The sequence below is a fragment of the Trematomus bernacchii genome, unplaced genomic scaffold (genome assembly GCF_902827165.1).
Source record: "Trematomus bernacchii unplaced genomic scaffold, fTreBer1.1, whole genome shotgun sequence".
Lineage (NCBI taxonomy): Eukaryota > Metazoa > Chordata > Actinopteri > Perciformes > Nototheniidae > Trematomus > Trematomus bernacchii.
The window spans coordinates 7,314,257-7,331,757 of record NW_022987564.1 but is presented as its reverse complement, the minus strand read 5'-3'; the positions used below and the strand labels follow the sequence as shown (position 1 = coordinate 7,331,757).

The 17,501-nt window shown below is 40.7% G+C and overlaps 1 protein-coding gene across 3 annotated transcripts; it reads left to right on the top strand.

The window, feature by feature from the left end:
• Positions 1-391: 391 nt before the first annotated feature.
• Positions 392-17,426, top strand: yrk (Yes-related kinase). 3 transcript variants are annotated; one of them, XM_034124519.1, is made up of 14 exons: positions 392-903; positions 7,036-7,079; positions 8,514-8,771; positions 9,671-9,773; positions 10,091-10,189; positions 10,352-10,455; positions 10,661-10,810; positions 11,547-11,711; positions 12,270-12,425; positions 13,011-13,190; positions 14,333-14,409; positions 14,496-14,649; positions 14,834-14,965; positions 15,763-17,426. In XM_034124519.1, exons 3-14 carry the CDS (start codon positions 8,537-8,539, stop codon positions 15,969-15,971), a joined length of 1,764 nt encoding a protein of 587 aa, XP_033980410.1. In that variant the 5' UTR covers positions 392-903; positions 7,036-7,079; positions 8,514-8,536; the 3' UTR covers positions 15,972-17,426. The 3 variants fall into 3 exon arrangements, with proteins under 3 accessions (XP_033980410.1, XP_033980407.1, XP_033980408.1); XM_034124516.1 differs by lacking the exon at positions 12,270-12,425 and having other exon boundaries at positions 394-903; XM_034124517.1 differs by lacking the exon at positions 11,547-11,711 and having other exon boundaries at positions 396-903.
• Positions 17,427-17,501: the final 75 nt, after the last annotated feature.

The following is a 17,501-nucleotide window of genomic DNA, read 5'->3' as shown; positions in this document are numbered from 1 at the left end:
GTATTCTGATTTGACAAGCCCTTACATTGTGCAGCAGGAGTTGCATTATCTCACCACAAGATGGAGACAAATACTCAGAGAAATGTGAAAGGTCACCACAGTTAACTTTGCCAACTCACTCTTCAAGATAGTTTGTAAAAGAGAGACAATAGATATGTCCTTTTTCTTGAGTTGAGGTTCAATGTAATATCCAAAGTCATATCAGTGTGAGACATGCTGGTAAAGCACACACAAGAGAATAGTCACTCTTGTACGCGGATATCACACATTTTGTTTAGTCTTCCTGTAGTTCACACTATTGAGTGCTTGTGTCGCCTCTCACCCTGCCTGTCAGTCAAACATCGAGAGTGAAAATACCCAGACTGCATCATCACCAGCTACTGCCGGTTTTCAGGGACTACATGCTACAAGTAGCCTACTTCCACAATAACTTTCTGCTTTTTTAGCGTGATTAATGCAAACTCTTTATCAGAGTAATCTAATTCAACTTCCTCTTCTTTGCGTTTTCTGCAAGGGTACCTGATAGCAGTCAAAATGATTGTGAAAGGTAGTTTCAGGTTTGATCTTAAACGGCAATGTCCTTATATTTTGAAGGAGAATAAGTATACATAATTGAATAGGTTGTAAATGGGCGTTTACATAATTTCTCAAAGGAAAATAACAGTTAAAGTTATAATTTATTTTAAACATCAATGAGTAGGTCGTACTGTACACTACACGCGCGCGTTCCTCTGGGGTGGACTTCGTCGCGCGCTTGAAGTCCGCTCCCAAAGCCTTCCGGACGAGGCGCGCGCACACTTCTTTTTCACTTGCTCGCTGCTTTTCACCCTGCGAGACACCGGACACCACTAACTCACATCGGGACGCCAGGGTTCCCCGGAATAAAGACATTTTTTTCGTCAGGTATGTCTCCTTTTAATTATAATAAATGTCTGAAATTGTAATATATACATATCAGTCTAACAGTCGTATAATTAGAACATCTTTGCTTTGATGTCTTTACCAGCAAATAGTGGGAATTCCACATAAATCTTGGTACATAGTTTTGTAGTTTTCCATAATAACCTGTCAAATGGATTTTAGTTTTTAAATGTTTAACAGTTATCTTCTGTATGAGTGGAGGAAGTTGGTTCACACCTCAGTGAAAGAGACTAAATGTAACTAGGGTGGGTATAAGGTCACTGAATTAGGCTACCACAGAACTAACATAGATTGATTATTTTCTGCAGACCACCACCCAAGGGCCCTCTCTACTTTTTTTCTTTTTCTTTTTTAGACTTAATAGACAAATCTGCTGACAGTTTACAGTATTTTTAAAAATTGTGTAACATGTAAACTGTGAGATAAAAGGAAGTTTGGGTATTTTGATTGTGAAAAGTTAATGCAGTGCGGCAACCAGTACTTCCACTCTTCATACTGGACGGATACCACACAGAGGGATATTTAGAAATCAAACAGCCAACATTGCAATATTGAAAGAGTGGAACTTACCCAAGTTAAGTCAATGTCAGTGCTTTTTTTTCAAGTGGAATATGACTATTTAAACAATCTAGGTAACTAGTGATAGGCAAGGATGATCCATTATAAGGTTGTAATAAGTTTATAGAACATTGATGAATTGAAAAGGTCAAAGGGTCAAATATATATCAGGTTGTGGCTGACAGCATCATCCAGATCAACTGGGTGGTTTTTGTTTGTAATTGTACTGAAGGCTGTCTATCTATCAGACTTTGTTGAATTTGCTCTAGTGGCAGAATATTCCTTTAGTGAATACCGGAAGCCACCTTGAGGAAAAGGCAAGGCTGCATGTTTCCTGAACATGTCCCTCTATATCTGAGGTGTTTCCGTGGCATTAGAGCAGTCAGGTTGTGTTAGTTGCTTCTTCACCATGGCCTGCAGGGAGGTTTGCATACACACTCCACCTTCCTCAAAGTCATCAACATCAATCTTTGTTTCACTACTGATTTCATGGCGGCTTGTCTGTCTGTGTGAAGCATTTGTTGTGGAATTTTGACGGTCGGATTGGGAAAAACGCGATTAGGCTGTCCAAGGCCGGACTTCATCACTTCCTGTTTCTTTACGAGGTCAGTTCCTGTCTTTAGCCTCGGGCCAGGAAGGAAGGGGGCGTGGAGTTGTTTTTAGTTAGGGGGGTTAACATCGTCACACAGATTTCCCACCAAGCAGCTGAGGACAGTAATTGTCCTAGATGAGTTTTGTGATAGACAGGGTTGGATAGAGGCTGGATCTGTCATTTCAGACAGACTTTCCCATCAGCCACTGGTGCAACCTGAGGAAGACTATTCTTCCTTTTGCACCCATATAAGCAAGCCCAATGTTAAAATGCTTAGAAAAACAGACGCAATAACTTTATTCATTTAGGCCTTCCAACAAGCCACCTCTGTATCTGGAGGATATGGTGACTTCATGTGGAAACAGGACGTCCCAATGGCTGAGACACCTTTCTTTTCCATTGCCCCCCCCCATCCAGTTTGTCCCGTTCCTAGTGTGTGTGTGTGTGTGTGTGTATTCTATGTGTGTTGCGTTCGGTGACAGCTTGCTTCCCATTGTCATATCATTCCTGCTCCACTCACCCTCTGCATCCTGTGAGGCTTCCTGCTAGTGAGGCAGAGAGTCGAAACAAGAAAGGTAAGAGAAGACATGGTGAAATAAGAAAAGGGAAGGATTGGACAAAGTCTGGCAAGAACTTGTGTAAAAGTACAGTAAACTCAACAGATTTGAACAATCCTGTCTCTGAATTCAGAGAGAAACAGAGACACACACGCACACGCACACACACACACGAGTGTGTTTCTCTCTGAATTCCCCGCTGGGAGAAGCTTATCTGCAGTCCACTGTGCAGGAAAGGGTGTGTCATTTGGATTTGGGTGTTTGCGAGTGTAACGATGGAGGGTGATGTTATTGTGATTTTTATACGAGTGCACTATATGCATGTTAATGATTTAGAGGTGATTTGCTTCCTTATATTGTTGTTGTTGTTGAGTACAACACTTGCAGTTAAATTTAAAGCAGTTATGGAAAGAAATAAGTATACATTTGATGTACTTATGAATGTATAATTTAAGAGGGCGCTCCTGTTCTTTTTACTACACTACTTTTATTTCAAACACATGTATTTGCTGCTTTTCAGATTATTCTTCGCATCATAATGGCCCAATTATATAAACACTTAAAGCAGCCATTTCACATTCTGATTTTAAGTACACTTTGCTGATAATACTTCTAGAGTCAAACCCTTTTGAACGTAGGATTTTTGTGATGGAGAGCTGTTTTACTACTTTTTGAAAAAGCATTAAGGGGAGATACTCCAAATACAAAACACAGCTGTGCATATCGTTTCAGGTTGTGAGATTTCTGACTCCAACCCAATACATAAAAGCTACATTTACTTTGAAGCACTCGCAGCATTGCGATACTGTTAAAAATTCCGCAGTGACAACTCACAAAACCCTGATCTTACCAAAGACAGTTTTCTTACGGTCAACTTTTTTGGGCAAAAGTGAAGTTTTTGAATGATATATCCAAACCAAGTAAACCTTTTTCTAACTATTTGTTTGTCATACCTTAACGGGTAGATGAACATGTTTCTAACGACACCTTAAAAAGTGTCAATGACATGGCGAATATGCCTATTAATAAAGGTTAAGTAAACCTGATGCTGTGAAAAGGCATGTTGCTGCATATCACAAAGTAAAACCGCACTTCTCCCCACCAGAGGAAACTACTTCTGTTTTGTAATGATGTATTCTGGCCTGCTGCTATAAAAGGGTTAGCAACCAGTCAGTGATGTGAAACAGTGTTTTGAAACATCAGACTAATTGAATACTGGTATCTCTCTTAAATGAGTATGATTGAAAAGTGTTTGTTTTTGGGGTGTACATTCGGCAAGATGCAAGCATTAATGGCCATTGTATCATTAATGATAGTGCTATTTGTATTGTTTTCTAGTTTGAAGGGTTAGCAAATGGCTCAACATGTGTGCATTACTGAGGAACAGTGATCAGTTTGTTCATTATATTTATTTCCCTTATTTATGTATGTATGCACGGATATCGTCTGCTCTCATAACTTACATTTAAAATTACATATATTTCAAACTTTGTTCGTCTTGCAAACTGTGTCTAAAGGTTGTTGCTTGGTTTCAATCTGCAAAGAGGAACACACACTGTTCTTAAATTACTTTAGTGTCATTTCAGTATACACGCTAATTGATCATGCTACCCCAAAATAACACACACACACACACACACTGCTGTAGCAACTTGATTCGAAGGGAAACCCAGATCATTATCATAGACTTGTTGATGTGGAGGCTCTCCTCCATGGCAGGTTATAAACCAGTCAGTGGGTGCACAGTAGCACATGTTCCTGTCCGTGCTTCATTGGTGAAGCCTTCGTCCAGTTGGCCGTGTTCCCGGCTGTGTGTGTGACTTTATGTATAAACACTCGGGTCAACTGAACGATCAGCTGCTAGTTCAGCTTCACTCTGCAGAGAGGAAGACAAAAATGTGATCAACAGGAACCCAGCGGAGAACAATGACTGTACGGCCGTCAGCAAACAGTAATGTGTTTGTGTGTGTGCATCTACCAGTGCAAGGAAGGACACTTTTGAAATTATAAAAGGTTCCAGATTGCTAGTTCCCCTGTTTAATTTAAAAGCAATGTTACCTTTTCCCTGGTTCATCAAAGTGACGTAAGGGTTCCTTTTGATGACTTTGTTTTAAACTGGGCCAAGAAGCTAAAAAGTCCTAAAACAACCTAGAACCAGGCAGTAAAGACATCACAACAGTATTTAAAACTGATTCATTTCAGACTTTTATTAGAAATCCTTCAATATACATCGAAGATTGGACCAGAGAAACACTATGAATGTACATACAGAATGTTACCACTTAACCCCTTCACAGGAACCACCTAAACCCGTGTGATTTATCATTATCAAATTCATGTTGTCATTTAATTATGTAACTCCATGTTATGCAGCTGATCCTTTCTGTGGTCACCGGCTCATCTTAGAGAAGCAGGAGATGAAGAGACGACAGAGAAGGCAGAGGTGAGATGAAGATGAAGATGAAAGGCGCTTCTCTCTTTTAAAAACTCATCAAAGTGAAGAAAGTCAGCAGCTTCGGTCCAGTGGAGAGTAGAGAGAGAGAGAGAGAGAGAGTTGGAGGGGTTGGAGGAGTTGGGGGAGAGAAAAACAGCTCACAAAAAAAAGGTGTGTGTGTACTCTGTCTTCAGTTTCCAGGAAAAAGGGGGAGCGATCAGAAGGGTGGACAGGAAACTCTAACAGGGCTTACTTCCTGTAGCTCTCCTGATGGCCCACCTGATAGTGAATCAGTGTGTGTGTGTGTGTGTGTGCGTGCTTGTGTAACATTTTTGCATATTTTGCTTCGGCCTTTCCTTGATGTTGCCCATAATAGCCGTTGTTGGTTTTAAGATTGAGAGGAGTTTCAGGGGGATTTGTGGATGGGATCAACCTGTCGCTGCTCACTGGAAGCTCTGCTGGTTTTTTAATGAAAGTGAAATACTCTTGTTTTTTTGTCGCTCCCTGCCATAACCTTTATTGTTCTTCCTCTGTGAGACTTCCCTCACATTCCTCAGGAGGTGGGGGGGGGGGGGGGGGGGGGCTGCAGGCTGGAGTTTAGTCAGATTGAAAGGTTGCCAGTTTGAATCCGAGGGCCACTCAGCTGCCAGATGATTGTATTATAACACTAATGCAGTCGAATACAACAAGCCTGCAATACATTCTCTCTGCATTAAGGCTACAGAATATTTCAAACTTTCAGAGAGGTGTTTATTTGAGTGCTGTTGGATTGCAATAGACAGACAGAGAGATTTTTCTAACATCAGTTACAATGAATTATTAAACATTGGAAACTATAACCTCAGAAAAAACCATAACGTTTAATCTGCGGGTGCAATTTAAAATCATTCACAGTATTGGTGAATCTGCTAATCATTTTAATGCCTACACAAAAATGTGAAATATACTAATCACAATTTCCTTCCAGAAAGCTTATCTTGTTCAACCAGCTGTCCAAAACCTAAATACCTACTATAGAATAAGAACTTTTGATATATAATATATTTTGCTTGCATATTCTGATTCGCCCAAACAGTCTTCAAAAAGAAGATCATTATGACATTCTTGACTGTGGGATTTATTGCAGGGCTGTTGCATCGACAGACTTAAACCGCATGGTAATAAGGGAGTTTTTGGGGTAATGGTGTGTCATTTATTTGCAGCTGGTCAGAGTCGGGCATGATTTCCTGTTTGTGTATGCTAGGCCTTCTGGCTGACTTTCTGTAGATCCATTTTTACTGTACGGGTGGTTTCAGCATTCTCATCTAACTCTTTGATGAAAAACAAAATTACCCAAAATATCAAACCTTTGCTGTGAGCTAGTAATAAACAGTTGACTGGCAGTACGCATGTTTGTTTCCTGAGGAACAATGTCAAATGTTTTCGCCCTACAATTAAAACGTTTTACAGTCTTTTCTGTATGCTCTCCTTGATGCTGATTTGTCAACAAGCTCTTTCTATGCAAAGAGGTTCACCCAAAACTGGAAGTCAGGATTGCGTATACACGTGTGCACATCTACAGGATGATCTTTGTGAAACACATTTCACATTTTCAGTGACTGTCACTTTGTGCCAGTTGCATCTGTCTAATGATGACATTCACAGGTCTGTTTCACCACACACACACACACATGCACGTTCATGTACACACAGCTGTTGACCAGAGTACCCCTTCTCGAAACTGCAAAAAGCAAAAAGGGAAGTGGCTAACCTCACATCTCTCTTTGTCTTTGCTTATCTCAAGCTGGCTCTCTCTCCGTTTTTGTGTAGCTGTCTCTGTCTCTCTCTTCACACACATCTCTTTATTCACGCTTTAACGCTCTTGAGCATTTCTCTCAGATTCTCAAAAACCTTCTTCTTCCCAGGTTCTCTGCCACTCATCTTCTCTCTCATTCAGCTTCTTGTCTCTCACCACTTCCCTCTTTTTTTCCCAGTGGCGATGGTGATTGACAGATGATCTGATAGAGGACAACATCAGGTGAGAAAAAAAAGTTGACTTCTACTTCCTCCAACCTCAACTTCTTCCTCCTCCCGCTTGAGGGAAGTCATTTTTAGTTTGTTACTTCTCTCTTAACACTTCTCTTAAGTTAAGTGGCCGCCTACATGTTGTTGATGTGTGATACTTTCACTTTCTGTCAGTCTGTGTTTGAAGTCTCAGGTTGTGTAGACAGGAATTAGGAAAGATGATAAGTTCACAATGTTTTCGTTTTTTTATATTTACATTTTCAATCCTCTCATAATCCTGATTCTTGTTTTTTTATTTTGTTAAGAAGTGGTTGTCATGATATCTTAAGTCGTTGTTGTACTAAAGGGGAGACACCATTTTAAACATTATTTCAGCTTACTTGTTCCAAGGAGTGCTGCTCAGCCTGAAGTTGTATATTCAGTTGTGATTTCTTCTGTGACTAAAGGAGATTTCCAATATGTAAACAAATGAATACCCCATAGGAGCTAAACCTTTAGTGACCTGTCTGACGCGCTGTACCGTGTGGATAAGTAACTGTATGTTGTGTTGCCTCAATGAAGAATCAACAGGCTTGTCTTCGGTTGCAGCATAATACAATCTGTTTATTCTTGTCTCGTAGCATACGTCATAAATCCATATCCATTCATATTCCATTCATTTAACAAATCAAACAGTACCTACAAAACACTCTCACACAGAGGTAAAAAACAATATGCTCTTCCGGGGTCAAACACAGCCAATGATGTGATACGACACACCCTAAATACCTGTACCCTAGGTGATAGGACAGCGACACACGTTGGCACACACAGTAAATAACACACCATCGTCTCTGACACCTGTCATCAGGGTTACTGCGGCTTGGGCTTGTGATTTGAAAGATGTTGTTTTGAACTGGAAATATGGGTTTTGAAAAGTGGTCAGGTTAAAGATATTATTTGGTTGCATTATGGGAAATGTAAGATCCGGTGTTTCTGGAGAGTAACTCATGCTCCGCTTTTAAAAACAGGATATTTTTGGCCTGCTGCTTCAATTTTGACCACAGTTTTCCATTTTATGGAGGTAAAGTACTAAATCTCTAGAGTATCATTTTACACGGGTTAATTCGTTTTTATTCTAAATAAACCTTAGGGTGTTATCTCGGAAAACAGAACATATTGTTACTTAAAAATAAACTAAATTCATATCTATTGGCAAAACAAATATGGTACATGGAACAAAAATATAGTGCAATAAGAAACATGTTGTGCAATAATAGAAACTAATTTCAAGTGCAATAAACAACAGTAAAATCAGTTGAATGCTCCCTGTAGATGTATATTTATAAAGAATTTGCTATAACAAACAGCCTACAGCACCAGGCAGCAATGAATACAATAATACATTGACATTTACATAGTGAGAAATAGTTGTGGAGTGTTTGTTGAACTCTGCTTGCTTTCACAGACGCTGTCTCCGTGCTGGTTATTATGGGGTGTGCCTGTTGCAAGCAGAAAAAGGCGGCCAAAGCAGCAGCATCATCGGCAGGAGTGGATGCTCCAGATCTGTCTCCTAGCAACGCAGATGGAGGGTTGTCCGCGGCCTTGACTCAGGGCCGTTACTGTCCCGACCCGACGCAGACCATCCCCGACTTCAACAAGGGCTTCTCCTCCAGCGCCATCTTCCCCAGCACCAACGCACACCTGCGGCCTGGAGGCGTCACAAGTAGGGCGGTCTAACGGTTTTATCGTGTTAGCTAGAATCAGGAAGGTGAAAATAACTATATTACCAAGTACAGGGTGCCATAAATGTATAGTAGAGCAACCAAGTGCTTCTTCAGCTACAGATATTCAACTCAGTATGGGCTGCCAGCTCTACCAACTGAGCTATACGGCAGCCCATTTAACATTTGTAACTATTAAAAACAAGAGAAACCGTGATCATATCATCGTCATTAGAGGGTCCTTCTCTTCTTTTCTCTCATTTCTTTCAAACTATGTATTTAATCAATGCTGACAAGCCAATATGTAAATGGAGAGACTTATTGGAGCTTTAATTGTTTCTCCTGCTTATACTGGCCCTGAGTCTGGCACATATTTATCCAAGAAACAAAAACCCATAGTGCTTGTTTGTGGAAAAATGCATTTTAAAATTCAGTCAGCTATCATGAAGCTTCTATCAAGTCACAATCTTTTTTTTATTTACTGAGATGCGTCAAAATCCGCTCATCATTTTTTTCAGCCTCTTTTAATGTTGAGTGAGTGACATTCCTCCGTCAGGCAGTTAGCAAAGAAAATGCATCGAGAGTTACACTTCAAAAGAGTAAAATATATTTAAAAAATACGTTTTAACAAAGCAACACATTTTTGACAGATGGATGACATGATGAGTGGGTATTGTGATATTGACAGTAAATAATTTTGAATAAATGCAACATATATGTATGTATTCTATGAAGGTATTTATTCGCACTGAGTGTTGACAAGAGGAAATGTTAATAAGTATTTTAAGGAACCTTCAGCTTATCACTTTAAACATTAAAACCCTAAATGATAGATAGGGTTCCCTGCTAGGAAATGTGTGTATAACAGGAAACTCTTATCTTGTTGTTTGTATGTTTACAGGTTGTGGAGTCACTCTCTTTATAGCTCTGTATGACTATGACGCTCGCACTGAAGATGACCTCACTTTTCAGAAAGGAGAGAAATTCCAGATCATCAACAACACGTAAGAAAAAACAAACTACCATTTGTTAACAGATGTTGGGGAAAACCTACGACAGGATTGTAATGACGCATTGGAAATAAAAATAGGACAAAAGGAATTGGTTGCCAACAAATAAAGGCTAACTTTAGGTTGAAAATAAGGTCAATTCTAACTTTCTAACATTCTGTTCAATATCCCCTATTAATAAATGCTTTAGTTTAGAATAGTATGTCATCAGTATCTTTTGTGAAATATACACAGAATTAATCTCAACTGAAAAAGAGGTTTGCAGGATTTTGTCCTCATATTTTTTTTCTTGTGTTTCGGGATTTTTTCAGAGAGGGCGACTGGTGGGAGGCTCGCTCTTTGGACACAGGCCACTCAGGTTACATCCCCTCCAACTACGTAGCTCCTGTCGATTCTATACAGGCAGAAGAGTGAGTGCACGCACGCACGCTGAAAGCTACATCTGCTGCAATATAAGTAGCGACACTTTAAGTTGGAAGATTGTCTCTTTGATTGACAAGTAGTGTGAGGTCAGAGGTTAAAGGATGTGAGCTGTTGCGATGCTGACCTGTGTTTTGTTGTCATGGTGACAGGTGGTATTTTGGGAAGATGGGCAGGAAGGATGCGGAGAGACAGCTGCTGGGCCATGGCAACCAGAGGGGGACTTTCCTCATACGAGAGAGCGAGACCACCAAGGGTAAAGAGGCCACACACACACACACACACACACACACACACACACACACACACACACACACACACACACACAGAGAATATATGATAGCTTTCAATTTTCCTCTCTTTCTATTCCCCACCTCTCCCCCACTTTATGCTTCTTTGTCCGCGATTGGTAATCACTCTCTCCTCTCTCTCCTCTCCTCTCCTCTCCTCTCTCTCTACAGGTGCTTACTCTCTGTCTATCCGTGACTGGGACGACAACAAGGGAGACCACGTCAAGCATTATAAGATCCGTAAACTAGACAATGGAGGATACTACATCACCACCAGATCACAGTTTGACACGGTGCAGGAGCTGGTCGTACACTACACAGGTAACGCACACAAACACATAAAGCCAAAAAACACAATTTGTTTCTTATCTCAAGTGTTTGTGTCGCCAGTTTATGATGCACGTCCATCCTGGCTAGTACTGTCATACTATAATTACCAGTGGTTGAAAGTAAGTACTTTTACTGTACGTACAATTTTGAAGTATTTTCAGTTTAACTGTTCAAAAATGTGTACTTTCAGATACAAACGATTTTGAACACATGACTTTTACTTGTATTTAACTTCCATGTACTTTATACAGTAAAGGGTTTTAATACTTCTTCCACCACTGTGACCGTTAGCCACTTGTTATGCTTGATTCAGAGTTGTTGTAACAGGCAGGGTTCACACCCTCCACTTCCTCTGCTCTCTGTCTGTGTACATCTGCCCCCTAGTGGCTTTTGTTGATGAAGCAAAAACTCTGCAGTTTCTGACTTAACATTACAAAATGATCAAAGCAAACAGAGAGATTTGGCCACATATCATTTACTTTTGTAAATAGATTTACTGCACTGTCGCTCGTTTTCCATCTTTTATGTGTCTGTACTTGCTGCTCACAATGTTTATGTTTTAGTGTTTCTTGTGCACTTTTTTATGGTTTACTTGTCAGTTGCATAAGCGGATAAGCAATCTATCTTGTTCTTTTTTTTTTACTCTGCATTTGCTGCTTTCTTCCTTGTTTTGTTTCCTTCTTGCTTTACTTTCTGCCTGCTTGTTTGTCTCTCCTCTCTCTCTCAGAGAGAGCGGCAGGCCTGTGCTGCCGTCTGATTGGCAACTGTAAGCGGGGCATGCCTAAGCTGGCCGACTTATCAGTGAAGACCAAGGATATGTGGGAGATTCCCCGTGAATCCCTCCAGCTGATTAAGAAACTGGGCAACGGCCAGTTTGGAGAAGTCTGGATGGGTATGAATGGACTGTGTTGCAGTGGGGGAGGGCGACAGCAGGAGCACACCTGGATAAAATAAAGTATTAGAAGATCAACAGGTTCATATAACGCATTTAAGTCTTAGTTGTGTTCAGTCGACAAGAACATTGGTAAACACTTCTGGAGTAAAGACATCCACAGTAAAGCCCTGTTTATCTGTGTGTGTCGTTCAGAGTCTGCCTCAAATACACTCAACACACACACAGTTGAAATATATTTAAAGGTGATGTATTGAATAGAAACTTCCACAATGAAAACCCTAATAATTCTCTGTGTGTGATAGAAATGGCACAGAAGCAGCAGTTAATACATAAAAAATGTATTTATTCTACATCCAGGTGTGCAGAGTTGTTCCCCTCCTCCCCTGTTGTTGCATGTGCATGTTTCATCATCTCACCTTACCTCTTTGTCACCCCCCCCACCCATCTTTCTTCTATTTCTCCCCCCCATCACTACACCCTTTTTCTCCCATTCTTCATCCCCCACTTACACTCTTTCCTTTCACTACATCTTCACCCTCCTTTCCCCCATAACAGGCTCTAATGACGGGCTGTGTTATTACCTTACCATGCCCTGTAAAAACTCCACCCCTCTCACCATGGGACTCGGGCGGGACGCCTGGGAGGTGACCAGGGATACGCTGTCCATGCAAACGAAGTTGGGGCAAGGTTGCTTCGGCGACGTTTGGATGGGTGAGGCTTACACCGCCAACCTCTGACGCCCCGTACAGGCGAGAGGGAGAAATGTCTGTCCAGCGCTGTCCGTCTCTGTCCTGTAGCTAAGATTGTCAGTAATGCTTCATGTCATTTGTGTCAGTGTATGTAGGTAGAGTTTCATGTTTATCCCTATTGCTTGGTATTCCCACGTGATGTATTTCCAATTTTTGTTAAAATTGTCAAACAGTTTCACAAGCAACATTCAGATGTGTTCACATTTCTGAATTTCTCCTCAAAGCCAGCCAAGCTATGTGCCTGTCCGTGTGCCTCAGGTACTGCTGGTGTTGATGTAAGATGAGAAAGCCTCCATCCCTACTTACATCTCTCTGTCTCATGTCATGCATGATCTTAGCAATCATTTGCATGCACTAGTAGTATAACCCTGTTTGTGTTATTGCCTGCATATTGTGTTTTTGTATATGTCCTAGTATACGTAGTGTATATATGTACTGTATACACAGCCATCACATTGTAATTATGCCAGAAATTTGATGTGCATGCCTGCGCAGCATGTCCCTGTGTGTCCATGTGTGTATTAACATATCATTGTCTGTATGCCAGGCATGTGGAACGGCACCACCAAGGTAGCGGTGAAGACTCTGAAGCCGGGGACCATGTCCCCCGAGGCCTTCCTGGAGGAGGCTCAGATCATGAAGAGACTCCGCCACGACAAGCTGGTGCAGCTCTACGCCGTGGTGTCAGAGGAGCCCATCTACATTATCACTGAGTTCATGAGCCAAGGTGCCAGGCTGAGTAGACTGTCATGCCTACCAATGTAGATACAGTGTGAATAACTGCTCTATGTTTGAGACCTCGCTGACTCTAAGAAATCAGCTCTTCAGAAATCAGCAGTGTTTTCTTTCCTTTAAGAGGAATATTTGAAAAAATGATGTAATAATTAATGTACAAAAGATGGATGAAGATGAATATAATAAATATACAGGATAATAGAAATAGATAACATTATATCAGTTTTTATATATTTACTTAAATAATAATAATGTAAGGTCATGAAAAAAGAACATTCTCAGAAACACCCTGTGCTGCAATGGAAACCTCAAAAAATCAGCATATGTTCAAAATTTCAACCATTCATAGAACAAAAAATTGTTTTTATATTTTGTGGACTAGCATCAGACAACAGACATCAAACTGAAATGTTCAATAGTCGAGTCTTTTATCCTACATTAAAAACATTTGGTGGAAGGGAGGTACGCTTCAGGCTCACTTCCAAATATCATACTTTTACTTTTAGTTTGTATTACAGCTGCCATTAGAAGGTATGAACTGCTCCATGCTCTATGCATACAACTGGGACATCATTCTTGGTCCTTGAACCTTATGGCTAGCAGGACATTTGAAGTAAAAATGTGATTTGGAACACACTTGTTTATATGCTGTCATGGTGGTTTAATCAGTGTGATATACTTTCTGCTGCACAGAGGGTGATGGGGTAGAATAGCCAGAAAACCTGGCTTGTAAAATGCAGCAGTAGGACATCCTGGTATTTCTGCCATACTGTATTTGGCTTATGTATTGGGATATGCCATATCTTCTTTTGGCATACTAAAGATTATATTAGTATTGGTACTGGAACGCACCCTGGACAATATCCAAATATCAAGGGATTCCCTTTGATCCTCTGACCTTTGACCTGTGTGAAGGTAGCCTGGGGCAGGTAAAACATAAATTCAGCCTTCACAAAAGTATTTAGGATTAAAAAGTCTGGATGTTCATGCAGGACAAACACAGATATTTACTAAATAGTGTCACTATGAATTTTCAAAAAAATATCTTAATATGAATCGGACTATAATACTCATATCTGAGTTACAGGAGGCGTAAGGACTTCCAGTCATTATGTAACAATCTTTGTTTTTCAGGAAGTTTGTTGGACTTCTTGAAAGACGGAGAGGGTCACAGTCTGAAGCTGCCTCAGCTGGTGGACATGGCTGCACAGGTGAGTTCAACACAGACACACAAAGACAGACTTAAGGACATGTTTTCACTATCTCAATGATCTCTTTTCTCTCTCTGTGTGTGTAGATTGCAGCTGGAATGGCGTACATCGAGAGGATGAACTACATCCATCGTGACCTGCGAGCGGCCAACATCCTCGTTGGAGAAAATCTGGTGTGTAAGATCGCTGACTTCGGCCTGGCTAGGCTCATCGAGGACAACGAGTACACGGCCAGACAAGGTAACTACGTGAGATATTAAGTGTGTGAGTGTGAGAGACAGACAAATGATGAGAGCCACGCTTGCTCGATGATGATGAGTGCGATGATTAAGAGTGTCTGCCTCTGCCTCCGTGCCTATATTTTTATACATAATCTATCCTAATTATATGATTATGCATCTTCACTGTGTTGCCATGGTTTCAGGGGCGAAGTTCCCCATCAAGTGGACGGCTCCTGAAGCGGCGTTGTACGGACGCTTCACCATCAAGTCAGATGTCTGGAGCTTTGGCATCCTGCTGACTGAACTCGTCACAAAGGGACGTGTGCCCTACCCAGGTACTGCTGTTTCTTAAACTCATGTAGCCTTGAAGAAACACAATCAATGTGCTGTGTGAGACTTTTCTATATAGTTTACATTTTTTTAAGTAACAACTTTGGCAGTAAATATTCTGTTGCTGTTGTAATTTTTCACTTAGTAAATGGGACAAGAACACAATTTTGTGTGTTGAGTGTTTAAAGGTTTACTCACATTTTTAACCAATACAAACTGCACGACAGCTCTCGTTGAGTGCTTCAAATGTACTATAAAAGTAAATGGTAAGGAAGGGGAGACCTTTTCTTAATCACTTGCAACCCTGCCTTGAAAAAAAGCACACATCCTTTTCCCTCACCCAAATGTGACAATAAATAGATGAATACAATCTTAAAAGATAACACTTTTGATCTGGATCATTGCCAGTTTGTTGCCGTTTATATAGTTCAATAAATCCACATACAGTATGAAAGTGTTGCAGTAAATAAATTGCAAATAAAGTTTTTCCAGTTTTTTTAAATGATCTTCCAAGATCCTAGGTTTGTTTTCTTTTTTAGTGTAACCACCTGTAGATGCATCCTAGTTAATTCAAAGATTAAAAATGCAGTATGTCATCCTTGAAATGTTTCGTGAGTTACCCTGTGTGAATAACACCATTACTATTTTGATATGTTTCACCTTTCCTCCATATCCGATGTATCCAATGTGTGCTTATTATTGTGTTTTATGATTTGTTTATGATCCAATCCTCCTTCTCTGAACCCTTTTTCCCTATCCTCTGTCCAAACCCCCCCCCCCCCTCCCTCCTCCATCCCTTTAGGCATGAACAACCGTGAGGTGTTGGAGCAGGTGGAGCGGGGCTACAGGATGCCCTGCGCCCCGGGCAGCCCCGCCTCGCTCCATGAACTGATGGTGCAGTGCTGGAGGCGTGAGGCTGACGAGAGGCACACCTTCGAGTACCTGCAGTCCTTCCTGGAGGATTACTTCACGGCCACAGAGCCGCAGTACCAGCCCGGAGACAACCTGTGACCGCACAACGCGCAGGACAGATGTGGAGCAATAAACGGACAAACAGAGAGACAGACAGATGTGGACGTATTGCATGCAGATACACTGATATGCCTTTGTTGTATTTGTTCCACACTTATTGTACATGCACACATATTAAGATACATATCATTGCCTTGTTCTATTGTTTTAAAGACAGTTTCCTCCTTTTTGGCTATTGATCACTGCAGCTTGAGGAACAATCAGCCAACCACGTTGAAGCGTCGGAGCTCTGCTGATCAGGCCTCACAGTAATGTTGCTTTACTCTGTAACCATGACAACAAGGAACAGAAAGAAGAAGTAGCTGGTTGAAGGGGGGGGGGGAGTCGAGTTGGTACATGATGTGTTCAGCTGCCATATATGTGCATTGTGCAGATCCTTCTGATTCCTCTGAAGAAACGTGTAGCAGGGCAACTGTTTGATAAATATATGGATCCATAAAAGGTAAAAGCTGCAACAGGTTTCAGAAAACAGGAAGTGAACCCTGTGACGTGGGACGTACAGCGGCAAAAGATTAGTTAACTAGTCGATTTGTGCATCAACAAATAAGTAATTGCCAACCATTTTGCTAATAAAAAAAAAATCGTTATTTTAGAAACTGCTGTTTTCAGTCTCTAAAATATGGAGATGTTCTGCTTTTCTCAGTTTTATTTCATGTTAAAATGAATATGTTTGGGTTTGGGAAAAACAGTCTACCATTCAGCCTGTCTCACACTCAGCCTGTCTCACACTCAGCCTGTCTCACACTCAGCCTGTCTCACACTCAGCCTGTCTCACATTCAGCCTGTCTCACACTCAGCATGACATTTAAATACTTCACCTTGGACAGAGACAAATGGGTTGGACATTTTTTACTATTGTGACATTATAATAATCAACAGATAAATCGAAAACGAAAGTCTTTAGTTGCTGCATTACTGTAAGGTATTTTATGTACACGGACATTTGAGGTTAAATAAAATTCCTCCTCAAACCGTAATCTGACTAATAAATAAAAAAGCTTTTGAACTAATCCTTGTCAATCTCCTGAAAGAGGGAATTGATTTGCAACTGTGCCTTAAAGTGGTCAAAATATGGATCTGCGTTACCTTTAATACTATGTTAGTAAAGTCTGAGAGGAGAGGTGGGAAGGACTGCTTTTTGTTTTTCTGATCATTTCTATTACAATTTTGTAAGAACTGTCTCTTTTGCTGTTTTAATTTAACGCAGATAGGTCTGTGCATCACAAAGACTTTTATATCTAGTTACCATGTAGTTTTCATCCATTGGGAAGGCAGAATGAAATGTTACACATAAAGGGAATGATCAATGTCCGTGGACCCTGGACAGACAGGGTTTCAAATATGTTATTTGACAAGAGTGTAACCTTTATGTGATTTTATGAGATGCCCCTGTCATGTTATTGTAATAAAGATCAAATATCTTTACTGGGTTAATTAATGTCTCTTTTTCTGTGTGTTTTTGGACATTTACGTTTTCTGGTTTGATGCTTCCTCCTTAGATTATGTCAA